The following is a 19,481-nucleotide window of genomic DNA, read 5'->3' on the forward strand; positions in this document are numbered from 1 at the left end:
CATTTTTAAAAATTGAAACAAGGGAGGACTACACGTTAAAATTACAATTAATTTTACCAGTGATAACTAACACCATGTCTATATGTAACATCACATGTTGGATGCTATAACTATTAAATGAAAGTAATAAAATAAGGTAATCCTTCTTTTTGGAAATTAAAGCCCCCATGACAAGTAAATGCATAACTTGGGGTGAGTGCATGGGATTGACCTTTCCATTCAAAGAAAAGTTTGAGTTCCTAAAATCGAGGAATGTAAAAACAAGTAATGACTTGAATAGGAGTTCACCAACCAACAATTATAGTAAAAATATAATCATTTCTCCATATTTCTTTCTTGCAAGCTATAGATTCAAGCTAGTAAGAGCGTTTCTGTGAGTGTACAGTCACCTAATCTAAAAAAAATTCTATCAAAATCATGAGCATTGCAGTTGTTCAATTTGATATATTTGGTAGTTATACATAAACAATAAGAATCATTCTTGAATGCTCTTTAAACCAAAGTTTTGGTAATATATATCACAATTTGGCTACCAAATGCATTACAGTCATGTGACTGAGGTTAACATTTATCATACTGGTGTAGTTAATTATTTCAAAGGAAAAATTACCATTAGTTATATCTAAATTGTTATAAATCAAGCTTTTTTTTTAATGTTTCATGTACCACCTAATTCCAATTATTATCATCTTCTCATATTCGCACAATGCCAAGGAACTTTAATGGGATTACACCAATCAACTAAAATAAAAAGAAAAAAGAAAAAAGAAAAATTATGATTTGACATCCCAAATTGACTACTTCTACTTCACCATGATGCCCAATTGACTAAATGAATCTTTAATCCCTTATCATCAACCGCCTAAATGTCAGCAAAAATTTTTCTCCATTATCTAAAAAGGAAAATAAATTAAAAAAAAGAAAGAACAAAGCTAGTCTATTTGCATTACAACAAGACTTGAGAGAAACGTGTTGAAACTCTTTTAAAAGAATTCCAACCAGAACAACATGTATAGTACTTTCAAGTTGGAACAACAAAAAGCACCAGGATTTACCCTACAAAACTGATGTCTAACGCGCCCTTTGGTCGCGTTTGAGTACCCTTTTTCCTTGCTTGTTTTTTTTCACTCCCTTTAAGCGAAGCTTTCTCAGGGCACAGTGTACCCACAAAAGATCAGTACTTTCACCAAAAGGAATGTCATCCCCAGTCACAGCAATTACAACCATCTTTCATAAATTGTCTACTCACTCCATTCATTCCATTTCCACAGTGCAATTTTTCTCTTATAATACATCCAGCTGCTATATATTTATATATAGATATATATACACATTTTAATCCCCACAATACAATAAAAAGTTCTATAAGCAAAAGAAAACAGTATCAAGAGCCTACATATCAAGCTACTCTTACTATCCAATATTTCTTAATCTGATCTTTTTTTTTTCATTTTTCTTTTTTTTTTGGTCTTTTTACCTATTTCTATGTACAATACATTTTGGCATAATTTAGTTTCCAACACCGGCCTCAAAGTGCACAGGGCTCAGATGTCGACATTGCTAGGGGGGGAAGAGTGTATATCAGTTGAGTAAAGAAGAATAAGAGAAACTTTATTTGTATTAGTATTCTATAATGAGTCCTCCCATTGGAGCTCGATGAGGAACTCCCTTCCTCCTCTTGGCTGTCCTGTAATTCACGGCCGTTGGCGGCGGCGTGGACGGCGTAAAGCTTTGTATTTTGCTCTTCCTACTCCCACTGTTCACACCACTCAATGACTCAGCATCAGACCCGTCTGTTTCCTTGCACATTTTCTTTTTCCTGATGAAGTTCTTGGATGTCCCAACAATCTGAAATAAATTCACAGCCATAAAAAAAAACAAGGCAGGATGATAAATGGAATATGGGGAGAGAAAAAAAAATTGAAAACCCCATTTTTGATTGGAGAAAATAAATTAGAGGAATATATAAATGTAGATAAATAATTACCTTGCAACCAAGAGAGCAGAAGCTGAAGGAATCAAGGAGGCTACGCTCACAGACTTCGCAGGTATTGGTGACACCTTTGCCAGGCCTAGGCTGTGGCCTTTCATTTAAGAAGACAATCCTGGCACTGTTGATAATGTAGGTTTGAATCCCTGTTATGTCTAAGAATTTCTGAATCTCAGAAACCCTTATCACATCATGGTATGAAGATCTCCTTATCTGCACAACAAGAAAAGAAGAACAAAACAAAATCCCATCTCAATTTCAGCAAAAAATTCGGTCAATGGAATGAAAATACTCAACAAAGGCTTAATGCCGTATGAAGATAGTTGTATTGAACTGATAAGGTTTGACTATTGAAAAAAATAAAAAAATAAAAAAAACAGAAAAACCAATTGTCTGTTGCCTTTTTTTTTGTCAAGTCCTCCAAAAAAAAGGCACATGACATTGCTGAAACCAATGCAAATTCCTATGATTTTGCGCCTATGATCAAAGACAGATGTATAACTTCTGGTAGTGGAAAAAATTTGTCTTTCTTCTTCCTTCTTTTGCCATCAACACGGCGGGTGAAGAAACAAGAAAGAAATTGAACCTATTACCTGAATAGCTCTATGTTCTTTGTGATAAGCAAGGCAAAGAGAACAAAGAGCACCATTCATGCAATCCAAGCAGTACATATTGCATTCACTCTTGTGAGCATCAGCATGGAGCTTGCATTGAACAAAAAAGCTTGTTTGAAGCAGTGGACGCAGCCATGGTGGCCACTTCACATCCTCTTTATCATCATCATCGTTTGGACCTCCTCCTCCCTAAATAACCCAAATTTTGTTAATCATCAAACAAAAGTATCATCATCACCATCATCATCAACATCTCAATAATAAATATCATTCCAATCTATATATATACTATTTATTTAAGCATTTGAATCAATAACCAATAGGAAAAGAAATGTGAGCAAACAAAGATAATCCATCAAGGGGGCCTAACCATGATTCTTCTGCTTTTTGGTTTGATTTCTCTAACTGTTGTTTCTTGATCAATATTGATCATTTAGAGGCTGTTCTGGGAGAAAGAAAAGAGAAACTTTCTTTGCAAACCTTTTTTTTTCTTGAGAAAAAGTGGTGAGAGAAGAAGAAGAAGAAGAAGAAGAAAAGAAGTGGGGTTACTTTGTAGTGGTGGGTGGAGGATGGGGCATGGAAGGTGCTTATCTTTGGCTTAAAAGTCTTCAACCGAACCTCTATCCGAACCTAAACCAAATATATTAGATGCGTTTATTTCAAGGAACTTGACCACCTTCTTAAATTTTAATTTTATTTTTATTATTCTTTTATTGATACTTTTCTGTTTTAATTTTTAAAGGGAAAATTCAATTAATTTTGCTTGGCCAGAGTTAGGTTGAGGTTGGCAATTCGAAGGGTTTGACAGTTGTTTGTTTGCAGCGGGGACATTTGGAGGCGATGGATTCTGACATGTGGAAAAAGCAATGAATCAGCTAGAATACAAAGAGGGTGAAAATGCCATGTGTTGGACATAATTTGCAGGTTAGGGCTCCTGTTTTTGCATGGTGTGGTAAAAAGGTTAGGCCTTTGGAATCTGCCACCTCATTTGCATGTAACATAGAAACAAACATTTCACTTTGGAATCCTCTTGAACATGATGACCTGGTGCATGCAGAGGATAAAAAATTAAATAATAATAATAATAATATGCATGGGTATATATATTTGATTTAATTATATATATGTTTATTTAAAGATTGAAATTAAAATTTATCTTATTCGAATATCAAAAGAATTAAATGCTATGAGCAAGTAATTCTAATAAAATAATCTGGTTATAATATCAAATACAAATTATTAATGGTATAATTTGAATGTATGTCTATCATGGTAAAAAATAGTTAAAATGTCTATTTGGTGTTTTTTAAAACAAAAAATGTAATTTATATGTATATTAAATAAAAATAATAATAAATATCGATTATGAGATATTCGATTACAGATTCCATGTGGAATTATAGTTTTTACTCAACATACAACGTGAATCTCCAAATATTTTCCTATCAATTTGAGTTTCTTAACATATTAGTCACACTAGCTATTATATATATTCCATTTGCTTCATCCCTCTTACATTTAAGTTCATATGAAATTATTCATTATTTATTCATGATCAACTTTACACGAAAGGTGCGTGTTAGAAATTGAATATAAAAAAATTTATCACCAAAACCATGCACATTTTCTAAAATAATTTTTTTTAAAAAGTTGCATGATTCTCATCCAACAGGGTAGGTACTGCAGGACTCGTGTATAGGATAAGCCTTCGTTACTATACTCTCTTTAAAATCTAGGTTATGTCGATTTTTTCAAGGTATCCCTTTCTGGGGTTCTATTTTTTATATATATAATAAAGTTCTTTCAAACCTACATAGATAACACCGAATTTGTCTTGTTATAATTCAATTTCTAACTTTTCATCCCTCAATTTTTTTATTGTATATATAAAGAATTTTGAATTACACATAATTGGAAAATCTAATTAATGCCTTGAGTGTCGCCTTAACATGATATCTAATGTTGTTTTTTAAGCTTTGTTTACTTGTTATTTCCAATCCCACACTTCATCTATTATTCATCGCTATCACCACCCAAGCTACATTTTTCAATTGAAGGGTTTTGTGCAATAAGTGACATTATACAATATAATAAAGTTAAAGTAGAACCTTAGAATTAGTCAGTCCACTCACACGTAATGTCTATACCTGTCTACTTTTCTTAATTTGTCCATTAAATGTCGCTTTTCTACATGCTAGATGAATACATTACACGCAGCCAATGGGTGCCTTCTTTATCTTTTAAACTCTTTTTTATATTTTTCTATTTGCCCAAATAAATTGTTTATGTGCTTTTTAAACAGTTGGCGGTTATCTGTCAGTAAATAAAATTTAATTTGCATGTCAATATCTTTTCTTATTGTTATTATTATTATTTTGTATGGTGGAAGATTTATCAAATTTTAAATTTTATAAAATTACAAGGATAAGAAGTTGGATCACCTTAAGAGTTTTTAAATAAAGATAAAATTATTAAAATAGACTTATCTTCTCTATTTTTATTTTTTTAATTTTTAAAATTGAAATTCGAAATTTTCAATTTAAAAATTTACGATTAATGTGTTTTTATTTATTATTAGTATTTTTTGAACAAAATTGTTTAAGGCTATCCACTCATTGATGATGAAATAAAACAAAAGGAAGAAAGAGCATTGGCCTTTAAATTGTTTTTGGTAATCGACAATGGGCCTACTATTGCGACTGCGACACACTGATATTGCTGAGCCCAGCTTTCACGGCAAACTGCAGAATTTTTGGACTGAAATGTCATGTCATTGCTCACCAAAAGTCATCAAATCATATCATTCTTTCTCTACCCTTTTTTTTTTTCAGTAAAAGCACTCGGGTAAATAAGTTTTGCTCTGTCTCTTTGACTAATTAAGATTCCTGCATTGTTGAATCAGTAATCACTCATTGTCCATGTTGTAGTATGAATTCATTGAGAAACCTTACACGATCGAGCCAATCCGTATGTAACTCGTGTTCCGTTGTTTTATACTTCCTACAAGGCTTCTAATTTTTGAGCAATTTGCCCACTGACGTCTGCATGATCTTTCCAAAACCATTTCAGTCACCTCTGTCCACCAGTGACTACCCTGATTAATGTTGGATATAGGGACTGAAAAGGCCTTGATGCAGAAGTACTGTAAATGCCATTCTTCAGCGGTAACAACTACGAACCAAGACTTCTTTTTCTGAAGATTAGGGCCTATCATTGTTGCAATTTGCAGGTCGTGAATGCTTTACCCTGTGCACGGCATTATTGCAGTCTTCATCAACCCCATCACTTGGCAATTATGTGCAAGTTAGTATTTTCCTTAGTCTTAATTCTTATCATGAATCTTATTTGACAATTAATTGTGTGAAAATTACAGTCATCCACCGACTCCAAAAAACAACTATTGTGGGGGGGCTACTAATACTATCGTTCTTGAAATTGTATCACTCTTTTGATAGTTGGTGGTAATGGCTAATCAACTATCAACTGTTTATGCTTCTTCTTTTGTCGTTATCAAAGACAGCACCGCCGAGTGGCCCTTTGGGCGCTGAAAATGAAAGAGCCTTGTTACTCATCATTAGGGAAACATCCACAGTCGACGGCAGGCTGTGCCATCACCTCTGTCTTTGCCTTCAAACAATTTAACTCCTTTGAAATCAGTTCTAACTAATTAATCAAACACTATTCCATTATTATTTATTTAGAGTCTGTTTGACCTGATTTTTTTTAATTTAAAAATTATTATAAAGTTCTTATGAAAAATAATAACTTTTAAAATTAAGTTTAAAGTTATTTGATAAATTTTTTTTTATAAGTTATAATTTTTGTTAAAATTATCATAGAAAGTATTTTTTTATAAGGTAATATTGTAATTATTTTTAACAAATGAAGATATTTTTGAAACAAAAATAAATTTTTTTATATTTTTAAAAAAAGAGAAGAAAAAATTCTTCCTTGGGGCTTTTTTTTAATTTTTTTTTTAAATTTTGTTCTTAAAAAAAATTATTTTTTTTAAGAGTTTTTTAAAATATTATGTTTGGTCTAACTTTTATTTTTAAGAGATAAATAAGTTAAAAAAAAATTAGACCAAACATGTACTTAATTTAATGAGATAACTTGTAAATGTAGAAATTATAAACTGGAGGTGAATCTATTGGACCGAATAATACTCGGGCTCGGCAAAACGAGGAACAGCTCAGGAATCGGAAGATAAATCCTTTGACGATCAGAGAGAATAGTTTATCTCAAGCCTTTCTGACCCAACCTTATCCGTATGAGGTAGGTTTACCCTCGCCAATCCTTGGCATCCACCGTCATGATTTTGTCTCCTCAACTGGACCTGAGAGCGCTCATGTTCGTGCTTGCTGTGGTTTGCTTCTTGAAGTCCTTCTACTTAGCATGTTGGGCCTTAGGCCTGATCAAAACATTAAATTAATAAAAACATAAACAGAATTTGGAAGAACGAGTTTGCGCCACATATCATGTTGACATGTGTTGTTATATAATATGCAAAATTATCAAATTTAGTAATGAGTTTAAACTCATGTTCGTGTTGTTGTATCATTTATAAATTGTCAAATTTAATGATCAATTTAAACTCGTGTCATGTTGCCGAATCAAATACAAAATTGTCAAGTTTAGTGATGAGTTTAAATTCAAATTGTATACAAAATTATCAAATTTAGTGATGAATTTAAACTCGTGTTATATACAAAATTATCAAATTTAGTGATGAGTTTAAACCCGTGTTACAAACAAAAATATCAAATTTAATAATAAGTTTAAATCTGTGTCGTAATAAAATTATCGAGTTTAATGATGAGTTTTGAATTTATATACGCAAGAGTTTTTCTTCACCATGTCTCTTGAAATTATGAACCCGTGACATATTCATATAACTACATTTTTTTTTCTCTGTCCGGCCCGGAAGGAGTTAAGCAAGTACTTGCCAATTATAGAATTACCAAAAGAAACATTATTGACTAACAGGAAGTTAGTTTAACAGTTAAGTTTTATCAGGAAATATTATACAGAAAGGAAGTTAATTCTTAACAAACGTGCTCTATTATGAGATTAGAACAATTTATTTAATTAATTTTATGAAAAAAGTTTACACATAATAAGAAAAGGTTGTGTAAGATCCAAAAGATGTGAATGGAATCAGCTCGTACTGCAATGTTGTGTAAATTATTTAACGGGAAGGTTTGGTAGTTTGCACGTGCATCTTATAACTACTACAAAGTGCTTACCATATAACAAAACTCACTCTTTTTATTTGTGGTAATTAATTTTAAAATGAACAAAAGAAATTTTGAATTAATTTTAATCAATTCTATTTTTATCAAAAAATTCCAAATAAGCCACATTAATCCAACTAAAGATTTAAATTAAAAAGATTCTCAATAGATTCTAAAAGTATTGAATATCTAATTAAGATCCATATTTATCATGCCTTTTCTATTTGATTTCACCCTCCGTAAATTCCTGCGGGAGAATTTTTACAGTTAAAATTCCTAACCAACCAAATAGAATCCCCTATAAATAGAACTCCCCCACTCCACCTCTTTAACTCCAGTTCCTCTATTGCTCCCTTCAAATTTCCTTCACGGTCTCGCTGACCAAACATTACAACACCCATTCCATTTTCAAAAAAGAGAGAAATGGGTGTAGAAAACAATAACTGTACGAACCTCATTTTCACGTACGGTACCTTGAAACGGGGCTTTTCCAATCACGTGCTCCTTCAAGATTTGATGCGAACCGGAGACGCCGTATTCAAAGGCACCTACCGAACCGTGGAGAAGTACCCTCTCGTTTGCGGGCCCTACCGCGTCCCTTTCCTCCTCAACATGCCCGGCGCTGGGCACCGGGTCACGGGAGAGTTGTACGCCGTGTCTACTCGGGGACTCGCCCGCGTCGACGAGTTGGAAGGCACGAGTCGAGGGCACTACGAGCGGCTGCCTATCCAGCTGATGCCGGCTGGCAACGGGAACGAAAGCGGGAACGAAGAAAATGAGGAAGATTTGTTAACGTGCGCGGCGGAGGCGTATTACGCGCACAAGAGTTACGAGAAGGAGATGTGGAAGAGGAATGGGAGAGAAGGGTTTTGGATATACTCGGAGAAAGAAGCTAAAGGCTATGTGAAAAGAAAAGATAGGCCTCAAAATCTTACTTTTCTGGATCATATCAGGATTTTTATTTCTTCTGCTTCTGATTAATTGGAACAAATTAATTAAAAAAATTAAAGAAAATGTGTTGTAATGTTTGTATTTCCATATCAACCTTTATTGGGTTTTTCATTTTCTTTTTTCTCTTCTTTTTTGGTGTTAGCGTAAATGTAGAATGTTGAACCGAGAAACATGATTGCCAGAAATAACTTAAGAGCATTTGGGAAGAAAAGTTTACATTAATTGTGCGGTTGTTGAGCTTTACCATTTTAAAAGTTTACTACAGGGCAGGGCAGGCTGCTGAAAAAGTAAATTAAAGTGATGAATTCACAAGTTGTTTCAAGTTTTGAACATTCTCAACCACTTTTGTTTATCTTCAAAGATAAGGTGGTAGACTACTGTTATTAGTATGCCAAAAGGGTTGATTTAAGCATTATGGCTCACTTAATTATGTGACTGATCAAAGTCTTGGAACCCAGCCTTGGACTGATACTTTTAGTCAATGATTCAATCCTCCCAACATTGAAGAATTCGTTTTCTTTTCTATAATAAATATATGTTTTGGTGTCAAATATTCATTGAGAAAGAAGAGTTTTTATTTATTTTTTTTTACTTTTTCTTATTTTGAAACTAGAGAAAGAAGAGAAGAGAAGAGAATTTGGAAGAATGAGCGAGGAAACATAGCTACGAAAAATTCCAAACTTCGGGGTTTATGACAGAACTTCTCACGTATCTTTTTTGTCATATTTGGCATAGAGCTTCAATTCATTATGAGAAATATGTATTTTACATTAAATGACTAGGAAAAGTCACCAATGAAAATTAATTCAAAATCACTTATTATCGAAATGAACAAACTGATCAATTGAATTAATCTGTTGGAGTTGTGGACCCAAAAAGAAAAAGACAAAACTTAGTGTTAGGGGATAAGGAAAGGAGATGGGGAGGGTTATCACTTATCGTCTGCAGTTCCTGCCAGGGTATCATATAATTTCGTCTATTTGCTAACAAAAATCGTCAAAGTTTGGAAGAAAAGACAAGACGGAAACGAAATTCCAAATGAAAAGTACGATGGGTTCATACCATTTGACACAAAATTCACATGTTGTATGTATCTCTCTTTGGGTCTGTATCCAAGAAGGTATGAACCATTTGGTGAAAATGTTTTTATCTGCTGGCTTTTGTGGCTCTCATTTCCTTTTGAACTTTGCCGACTTCAATCTGTTGTCTCTGCAACATATTGCAAAGAGTGAAGCCATGAACAACCCTAGGGATGCCAACTATAAGGTTTTTGAACTAAATTGTTATGAATTAAATTGTACTCGATAAAAAAAATAATGAATTTAATCATCTCATTTCTAAGATAATTAAATATGATTCATTGTGTGCTATGTCAACTATAAGGTTTTTGAACTTTTCGTTGAGTGATTTTTAAAAGTTGTTATATATTTATTTAATAATTTTTTAATTCTAACTTAGTAGACATACGACATTTCTCTCATTCCATTGGTAAAATTAAAAAACTCACCCAATAATATATAAAGATACTTTTTCATTTAGTATTGTTAATAACTTGAGCCTAGTTTATTAATTATGAATTCATTTTAGGAGTGCTAAGAAGGTTGAAATCCTCTATTCATGATAAAGAACTACATACACCATTGACTTTACATCTAAAAATACAATAATATTGTTGTTATTGATATTAATGAATGGTGTAAAACAAAGGGCTCTTTCATTAGTGCATAAGCATTGAACTTTACAAATTGAAAACAAGAGCCAAGGATTCTTATTCTTTTTCGTTTTCCCAAAGGCTGTTGGCTCTTCCTTTCTTCAATAAGACAATGACTTTGTACTGATCCTATGGGAACTCATAGAAGCTCTGCCATCATAACTTGAATAACATCAAACTCACTTTAAATTACTTTTGCTAATTCAACTATAGACTTATAATATAGAATTTGAAAGGGATCTTTTCCTAGTTTATGGTATTGCTTTGACTTAATTCAAGTCACATATAGTTCTTTGCCCAAAAATGTTTTTATTTGTCACTAAAATAAAATTTCATTAATTTTCCAAATTCTTTTAACTTAATAATTAATTTATTTATATATGCATCTATATACATGCGCATATATACACATATACCGAATCACATATAAACACATATTTTGTCAAATATGTTATTATATTTTTTAAAAAATATAAACTTACAAGAAGTAACATATTTAAGTATATAAGAATTTGGCCAAAATTAAAGAATTAATTCTTGAATAGAAGATCAGAACCCAAGAACTCTCATCTCCCAGGTAATTATTGGTGCTTCAATTTGTAGAAAGTCTCTCTTCATAAGTTTCTTCTTCAAAATATAAATATCAAAAGTTTTCTCTTGCTTCTTTTCTTGTTCCCCCACAAGGGCATCTTTTTCATTGTAAATTATTCTTCAAAATGCATTATTAATCAATTTATATGTTAGTGCTCTTTTTTTCATAACCCCACGTATAAAAATTTCCCTTGAGATTCTAAAAGTATAAGATTCCACATACATAGATATATTATAATCTTTAAAAGCCTTTATTCGCTGGGAATATTTATAGTCTGGTGATAATTTATTATCTTTGGATCCTTCATAAAACTTTGTTGAAATCCAAATACTTTTTGTTGTATAGATCATCAACTAAATTAAAAATATTCATGAAGCTGTCTCTTTCACTATGCAATTCGGCCATTGAGATTCTCAAATGGTTGCACTAATTATTAATATAAAAAAATGGTTGCGCTACGAGGTAGTTTTGTCATACATTTTCATTTTCTTATTTATGATCACGAGATATCATTTTACATCACTTTCTTTTTTGAAAAAAAAAGTTGAGTTATATTTTTTTAGAAATTAAAATAAATATTTATTTATTTTTATTGTATTTAATTAAATCGTTAAACATATAATGTTGACATAATATAATAGATGATAGTATTAAATGTTAATAATATCTTTTTTAATAATTTTTTACTTTTTACGTTAATATTATAAACTAAAAAATGATATTTTTAAAAATATTATACTTTTTTTTTTCTATACAAAACAATCAAAAGCAAATGTTAAAAGCTTCTTATAGGCCTTGATTAAAGAGCTACTTCGTATATAAAAATGTATGTTTGTCAACATTATTTCTATTAATTAATGTTCATGTGCAAGTTCATTAATTGAAAGCACCATAGGAAAATAAATAAAAAAATATACAAATTTTGGCATATTGACTGAACCCAAATCTCAAATTATAAAAATAGAAGGAATTTAGATAAAAGTCTTAATAAAAATTGAACCAGACCTCGTTGTATCTACTTAGTCCAAATTTTAGTTTTTTGCCATTTTCTTAGAAAAAAATTGTATTCCGTACCATTGAATATTCATTTGAATTATCAATAGGGTCGATGAGATTCATGTAGACGCGGTGGTTGAGATGCATCCACGCAATTTTATTGAACAAAATAAAGCAGGAGCCGCAATTATTGAAAAAGTTATATTAATTGCTTTCTTGGAACATGCTCCTTGACAAGTGGGCGGCACATACTTCCAAAATCAGACCAAATGACCAATCCTGTTCCGCTATCAAACATAAAAACCAAACAGAATGACAGACAATGAAGGAATTTCTTGGGAATCCAAATTATCAAAACCTCTTTTGTCCTAAACATTGTTTAAATGGGAAAATAATTGCTTTCAATGTTTCTCATCACAACTGTTTCAATAGTATTATATATAGATTGTATGCTTTGCTTGCAGGCTATCATTGCTTAATAAGACATGAAATTAGAGAGACTGATTCAACCAGCATTATATTTGTGTGAACAAAGCCATCAAACTACTGATACAAGCAATGGTCAAAGAACTCTTTTTGACATAATTTGAGATAGGTAAGATGGCAGAATCAGTCACGCCATGTCTAAATTATAGATCAATCATACATTTTGTTACTCTATCAAACTCATACAAGCCAAACCATGCCTCATCGAAACACATCTTGTAGCAGGATGAAAAGTCCCTTTTACTCGATGATGATGCCTAATTTTGATACGGATTGCAGAGGCAGTTGAGGATGGAATAATAGTACAAAGTAGGTGAGATTCGGTTTCAGCTTCGATAGGTACAAAAAGATGGAGATCATTATTCCTTTCAATTCATTTCAGTGGCTCTGTCAATCATATGACACTGGCATGTTAAATTCAACAATATTTCTAAGTCACTAAGTATATAAACAAGGCAATCATTTTAAATGTAATGAATAATGAGAACCAACCTTATTCATCAACAAAGTCATTTGTTTCTGTTAGTTGTTGCGTCCTGCATTAACAAACAAGGTTATTAGTACCAAACCCAATTCTAATAGAAAGTAAACTCCTATCAGCTTTTGTTTAGAAAGTGCTAACATATGGCACTGCACAAGCATTTCATAAGCTGCTCAGCAGGTCTAATTTCTTCTGGCAGTGATATGGTTACTGCCATCAGACACAAAATATTGAAGGGGAAACAACTGAATCAGAAGGCACCAACCAAAACAGCAGAACCCTTGCGGGAAAACTATGGTATGAAATTTGGAAAGGAAGGAACAGAAAGAACAAAGTACTCGGAATAATTTGGAATAGCAAGCACTTTCACTAGTTATGAACTGTATGGTAAAAGTGAAGTATGAACTTTCTGAACTTCAAAGTTAGTTCAATATGTAGAGCATACTAGTCATCAAATAATGTCTGGATGGATAGCTTATAAATTTTATGCTAGTAAAAGAATTTGAATAAGGAAAATAAAATACAATCTACATTATAAATAGCAGAAACTTGTCATTTTAACATGGCGTTTAATTAGATAAAAATTTTTCCCCTCCATCCTAAACCTAGTAGGGAGAGTAGATACTTCCAAGACCATTTTCCCTATGGATAATACAGAAAAAGACAATTTTCTTCTCAATGATTATGAATCTTTCTAACAATGAAAACTCAATTTCCCTACGCAAGCCTGAAGTTCACTCAAGATAAGATCATGATATTACACTCTCAGAAGAAGCACACACTTGACCACTATACCAGTTATCTAGTGGAGCATGATCGCAAATAAAACATTTTTGTGACTCTTTCGTATATGGTACAGAGAATTACAGGAAGCACACACAATTCTAATAATACACCCACACCCTGTAAAACCAACCAAGAAGGCAGCTTCTAGATCAGTAAGAGGTGCACTTTTGATAGACAAGGAACTTTGGAAGACCATAATCCTCATCACTTGTGAGAAATGCATCTTTATCCTGCCAAATTACAGCCAAGTCCTATCCCTGCCACTACCAGATTACCACCATTCTCTCGTTGAAACTCAAACCATTTCTCCCATTGCCTTAAACTTAAAGCTAGCATGAATTGACAAACGATAACTTGCTAATGGCAACTCAGCTGAGAAGTTACACCTTCAATCACACAGCATCATACAACCTCTGCATTTTTATTTGTATTATAGCTCCCGAAAAGGTTAATAGCTTTCATTGCTATTTTGCAGCATATAACTTATGTATTATTGTAATTAATTATGTCCACAAAAAAATGCCACACCTACAGCATTTCCTACATTTTCTTGCCTCTCTCAACTGAAATAATAATAATAAAAATAAACAAATCAAAGATTGGATCTAAATTCATATTAGCTGGATATTTCTCCAACGAAACTGATTTACTCCATTTCTAGTGACTGATACAGGCAAAGCTAGCAAAAAGGCTTAGACCAGTGCAAACAGGCACCAAAACTGGAATTTCAAAGTTTTAATACCTTCATTATATGCTATATAGGCAATTGTGTTTGTTTCTTGTTTTGCAGACCTAAAGCTGAAACCTTTCATTAGATGTCTATATCAGCACCCAGGACTTCATTTTTGCATGGATGTCTTGTCATGTGTCATTTTATGCCCTTAATCATCATTGTGATTTTGTGCAATTATAGTATTTTATAATTGTTATGCCCCTAAGGCTTCAATAGGATTTACAATTCTTCAAATACCAATACTAAGCTTTAGATTCATATATGTGCTTCTCCACATGTGGTATATATTCATGCCAACATCTGCTATTTTCTTCTATCATATCATTTATAAGCATCAGTAAGCAAGTTTCAAAACAGGTCCTACGTGTCATATGCACAGTCCTTATATTTTGAACTAGGCATAGTAACAATCATCTGTCAACTAAAATTTGGCTAAGTCAACACTCTGTATTGGGAATATGTACCAAGAAAAAGTGCTTATCACCCAAGTAAAGCAGATATGAGAATGGTTCTATTCTATTAAACTTTTACAGCAAAATAGTCACTCAAATGACATGAACAATCCTCCACCCCCCACTCTCCCCATGAAAAAAAAAAGTTTAAGACAGTCAAAAGAATTACCATATTGATGTATGACTAATACCAAGCCCGTTGCAAGTAAGAATCATTCCTTTAAATCTGGCAAGATATTCCTGCATTAAAATTGCAGAGAGTCCTAGACCATTAGAATGAGGCATCAACCAATTATTTGTAAAGAAACATAAGTTGCTGATTCTAGACTATGATAGCATATATGTTAACATAACTCTTACCCGTAAAGTATACTTATCAATCTCATATATTCCGGTTAAATCATACTCAAAGCGTTTATCAGGATCCATTAACACTGCAAAAGGATATAATAACAAGAGAAGATCATAAGCTATGAACATTACATTTTATATATTAGTCAAATGCCATATGCTCTAGAAGATGCTCTACGTAAGAGAACTATAACTCCCATGATTGGGTGACTGATTAAGTTGCACTCAATTGTAGTAGGAATCATATGGCAAAGAGAATGTGAATTTTTTGGTTCCAGCCAAGCTGAAGAATCACCTTTGTAAGCTTCATTTATCTCCTGGAACTTTGCGGTAACAGCACTATCTCCCTTGTGCTTATCTGGATGCCACTTCTGTAAAAATATCATAAAAGATTCTCCAGTCAACTCAATTCTATTTAAATAAAGGAGCTGTTAGATCAACAAACTAAGGTCAAAGCCTATCAATGAAGCGATGGCAAGAAATAAAAAGAGTTAAAAGGAAAAAGAAAGAGAGCGACCACTGACCAGTGCAAGCTTCCGGTAATTTAACCGGATCTTCTCATCAGTTGCATCATAATCAACTTCCAAAAGTTTGTAGTAATCCTTGATAATTAACAACTATTTATCAGATACATGCTGAGGTAACTATAGAGTAAAATGAAATAAATAATCACAATATCTTGGAAACAAAAAAGATAAGTATATGGTATGCACCCTGCTTAAAATGTCCGACCTAGAACTAAAACAAATTGTTGCACAACAAGGCCTTGTTTGAGTCAACTAGGTAATAGAACAGAACTTGGTAACTGTTATGCCATTACAGAGATTTCCAAGGAATATAGGATTATCACTAATATCTAATAATAGGGAGGTGGGGTAGAGGGGAATGATGTCATTTAACATAGCCATTGTTCATGTAAATAGAGAAGGTTATAATAACTGTTTGTGCATATAGTTTGCACATGAATGAATCAAAAATGGCAGAAGTAAGGAAGAAAGTGTGTAGACAAGCTCATTCATTTATTTATTTTGAAGTATGTACGCAAGCTTATTTTGTTTATTCTAAAAGGGGTACTATATGAAACACATTTATAAATAAATCAACTAATAAAACCAGATGCCAGTGGAGAGCACAATAGTATTTGAACTGGAGAAAGGAATAGCTTACTGCAGCTTTACATGACAACAAACATAAACGATGAGTATGTTGTCAGGCACTGGTGGATGGCATGAATACAAATATGAATATACACCAACAACATCTAATGGCTGCTGCCAAAAAACATCCTCTAGACCAACAAACAATAAAGGAGGCACACAAACGTAATGCATGAGTTTTAATTTCGAGCAGTATATGACATGTTTACCACTAAATGCTAATACTAGATCTACCTATTAAGCAATGGATCAAGTCAATAAGGCAGTAATAAAGGAAGCATACTGTATACCATCACTTTTTCTAGATTTAAGGCATTGAAACAACTCTATAAATTCCGTTAACAAAGGTAACCTACAAATGCATTGCTAAAAAACCTTTCACTTAGTATATATTTACTAGGTACTCTAGTGATAACACAATGTATGATTCTGTGAACAATATCCAATAGTCCAGAAATAAGCAGGGGACGGTAATCATGAATTCCAACATCCCAACAATTATCACAGCACAGCATGCTGAAGTTATTACTTGTAAGCATATTCCTAAATAAAGTGAATCTCATTCATCATACTCAAAGACCATAAGAAATCAGGCTTCGTGCTTTTCGAAGTCCTCATTGCTTAGAAAAAACTGGCAACTTCAAACTAACCAAGACAATATATAAATTGTATTCTAATCTATCCTTTGCTATAATCTTCCAGCAATTAAACTAAACTCATCATCATTCTTTTTTTTTTCTTTTAACTTTTTTAACTTCTTCCTTTTCACTACTCCCCCGGGCATTTATCTTTGTTTTTCAATACCACAAGGAAATTTTCCTTTTAACAACATTTCCAGTGCCAACAACAACAGTTCCATAGTAAAACTTCTAACTTGTAAAATACCAATAAATTTCTACTAAAGTCAGTCAACAGAAAAAAGCAAAACCCAGTAACAGAATTCATCTATGCATTCCAAAAAATAAAGAGAACCCAGATTATTCAAAGTAATAAGTAGAAAAAGAAAATGAAGTCAAAGAAATTTCTTCTCAACTAAAATTTAAAAAAAAAAAAAAAGGAAGAAGAAAAGAGATAGGTAGGAGGAAACAAAGAATACCTTAGGGGTGGAATTATCATTGCCTTCCATCTGCGAATCTAATGAGGTTGGTAAGCTGAAGTTTGGTATTTACATACTTCATTTGATAGAGATTCCCAATATCTTTTTAAATAAAACAATTTTAAGTGTTAACAGAATTCTGCAAATTGGAAAAAAAATGGAATTTGGGATTTTTTTGGGAGATTTTCTTTTTTTTTTTTTTTTGAAGGGGGAAACGAAGGAGTGGTTCTTTGAATGCCACAACTTTGTAAATTGGAATATGGATTTGGGACATATCTCATAGCTTATAACTTGACAGCTCTTATCTAAAACTTGTACGAAAAAAAAATATGGAAAGTCATTACATCTGGCACGTGCACTGCACACTCGTGAAAAAAAAAAAAACCCCAGCAAACTTTATTTTTATCATAAGAAAGGGTAAAAACAAGCCCGATACGCAATATCCAGATATATTTATTACGAAAAAAAAACTTCTATCATAAGAAAGAGTAAAACAGGCTCAATACGTAATACCCGTATATAATTATTTATTATATATTCTCATTAAATAAAGATAAAAACAAGTTCGATACACGGTGCTTGTATATAATTATTTATTATCTATTATAAGAAACAGTAAAAAAGACCCGATACGTAGTACTCGTATATAATTATTTATTATATATTCTCCAGAAAAAGTCTAAAATGCAGTACTAAGGAATTGAACCTGCGTGAGGGGAAAGGCTCTCTCTAAGCCTGAATGACTTGACCTACCGTTAAATTCAATTAATACATTATATTATACTTATTATGTATTTACTATCTTAAACTCAAATCAATTTTAATCTGTCTATTCAGATGATTAACTTAATTTTTCAAAATTATTTAAAGTTCAGTCGACAATTTCCTTTTTGCTTTTTCACCTTACGGCTAGACTTGTATCACATGTTTACAAATCCAGAAACATATTCGTAACATTCTATCTGTGCATTGTTCTCAAGTTTCAACTCACATTTCTTTCTATCATTCCTATTCGGTGAGAATACAAAAATTTAACTTTTCTTTTTCATTAATAAATAAGAGATTTTAGCAAACATTTACTAAATCCCATTAGTGCCCAAATGAGCCCAACCCCGAATTAAGTTCATGTTTGGGCCTAAGCCTCCTCAAAAACCTTAGTATTTCGACTGTTTACTTCCTTTCACTCTATTCTGCCGTTTCATCTTCACCGTTTACTTCCTTTTTCTGATAACTGCATTCATATATTTGAAAGTAGAGTAAATAAGGAAATGAAAAGAGCATGAAGCTGGATGTCGACAATTTGAGATATCTCAAGGGATGATTTTAGGTTCTAACCACCATGGAAATGGACATGAGAAACATATGTATCGATTATTATTTTTTATGTAACCATCTGCTTTACTTTTAAAAATTTTACTATCCATTTTTATTTTAAGAATTCTAAATTTATTACTAAAATTTAGACCTCACCTATTGTTTCCGTCAATTAATAGTAATTACTAGTATTATTATTTTTATTTAGGGTTTGATAAGCAAAAAAATAATTTGTTAGAGGAAAATTTAATGTTTTTTTTGTTGTTTGGATAAATTGTTAAAAATATTTTTTATCGTTTGAATAATCGTGTAAAAACTATTTTTCGCCATCATTATTTGAGTGTTGATGATAAATAGAAATTAATTACAAAGCATTTGAGATTAAAATAAAAAATGAACATGAAAATGAGTAAAATCAATAATAATATTTTTTAAAACATTTAAGGAAGCTCTCTTATTTTTACGCTATGTGAAGTTATAGTTTTATGTCATCCGAAGCTTCAATTAATCGACATGTGAATTGGTATCCCTCTACTC

The 19,481-nt window shown here is 32.1% G+C and overlaps 3 protein-coding genes across 4 annotated transcripts; 1 reads left to right on the forward strand and 2 right to left on the reverse strand.

Moving 5' to 3' along the window:
* Window positions 1–1,497: 1,497 nt before the first annotated feature.
* Window positions 1,498–3,173, reverse strand: LOC18599587 (protein RGF1 INDUCIBLE TRANSCRIPTION FACTOR 1-like). The gene is made up of 4 exons (XM_007029614.3): window positions 2,975–3,173; window positions 2,584–2,793; window positions 1,988–2,203; window positions 1,498–1,848 (listed from the first exon to the last, which is right to left on the reverse strand). The coding sequence occupies exons 1-4, from the start codon at window positions 3,035–3,037 to the stop codon at window positions 1,621–1,623; spliced, it is 717 nt and encodes a 238-aa protein (XP_007029676.2). The 5' UTR covers window positions 3,038–3,173; the 3' UTR covers window positions 1,498–1,620.
* A 5,001-nt stretch (window positions 3,174–8,174) lies between these two features.
* LOC18599588 (AIG2-like (avirulence induced gene) family protein) lies at window positions 8,175–9,011 on the forward strand. Its single transcript, XM_007029616.3, has one exon. The coding sequence runs from the start codon at window positions 8,262–8,264 to the stop codon at window positions 8,817–8,819; it is 558 nt and encodes a 185-aa protein (XP_007029678.3). The 5' UTR covers window positions 8,175–8,261; the 3' UTR covers window positions 8,820–9,011.
* Window positions 9,012–12,579: 3,568 nt separating this feature from the next.
* On the reverse strand, window positions 12,580–17,895 carry LOC18599589 (Chaperone DnaJ-domain superfamily protein). Of its 2 annotated transcripts, none has more exons than XM_018122307.2 (7): window positions 17,631–17,895; window positions 15,902–15,979; window positions 15,673–15,748; window positions 15,387–15,460; window positions 15,196–15,266; window positions 13,067–13,110; window positions 12,580–12,978 (listed from the first exon to the last, which is right to left on the reverse strand). In XM_018122307.2, the coding sequence occupies exons 1-6, from the start codon at window positions 17,658–17,660 to the stop codon at window positions 13,068–13,070; spliced, it is 372 nt and encodes a 123-aa protein (XP_017977796.1). In that variant the 5' UTR covers window positions 17,661–17,895; the 3' UTR covers window positions 12,580–12,978; window position 13,067. The 2 variants fall into 2 exon arrangements, with proteins under 2 accessions (XP_017977796.1, XP_007029679.1); XM_007029617.3 differs by having other exon boundaries at window positions 12,580–12,961; window positions 17,631–17,892.
* Window positions 17,896–19,481: the final 1,586 nt, after the last annotated feature.

This window comes from Theobroma cacao, chromosome 5 (assembly GCF_053813885.1).
Source record: "Theobroma cacao isolate CCN51 chromosome 5, ASM5381388v1, whole genome shotgun sequence".
NCBI lineage: Eukaryota > Viridiplantae > Streptophyta > Magnoliopsida > Malvales > Malvaceae > Theobroma > Theobroma cacao.

What these genes read in the sequence shown, in the direction of transcription:
- LOC18599587 (XM_007029614.3), bottom strand. Translation starts at nt 3,037, where the DNA reads ATGATCAATATTGATCAAGAAACAACAGTTAGAGAAATCAAACCAAAA. An exon ending in CAAAAAGCAGAAGAATCATG is followed by an intron (nt 2,794 to 2,974) that starts GTTAGGCCCCCT and finishes TGGGTTATTTAG; the next exon opens with GGAGGAGGAGGTCCAAACGA. An exon ending in AAGAACATAGAGCTATTCAG is followed by an intron (nt 2,204 to 2,583) that starts GTAATAGGTTCA and finishes CTTGTTGTGCAG; the next exon opens with ATAAGGAGATCTTCATACCA.
- LOC18599589 (XM_018122307.2), bottom strand. Translation starts at nt 17,660, where the DNA reads ATGGAAGGCAATGATAATTCCACCCCTAAG. An exon ending in TTGATAAGTATACTTTACGG is followed by an intron (nt 15,267 to 15,386) that starts GTAAGAGTTATG and finishes ATTTTAATGCAG; the next exon opens with GAATATCTTGCCAGATTTAA. An exon ending in ATTAGTCATACATCAATATG is followed by an intron (nt 13,111 to 15,195) that starts GTAATTCTTTTG and finishes TTGTTAATGCAG; the next exon opens with GACGCAACAACTAACAGAAA.
- LOC18599588 (XM_007029616.3), top strand. Translation starts at nt 8,262, where the DNA reads ATGGGTGTAGAAAACAATAACTGTACGAACCTCATTTTCACGTACGGT.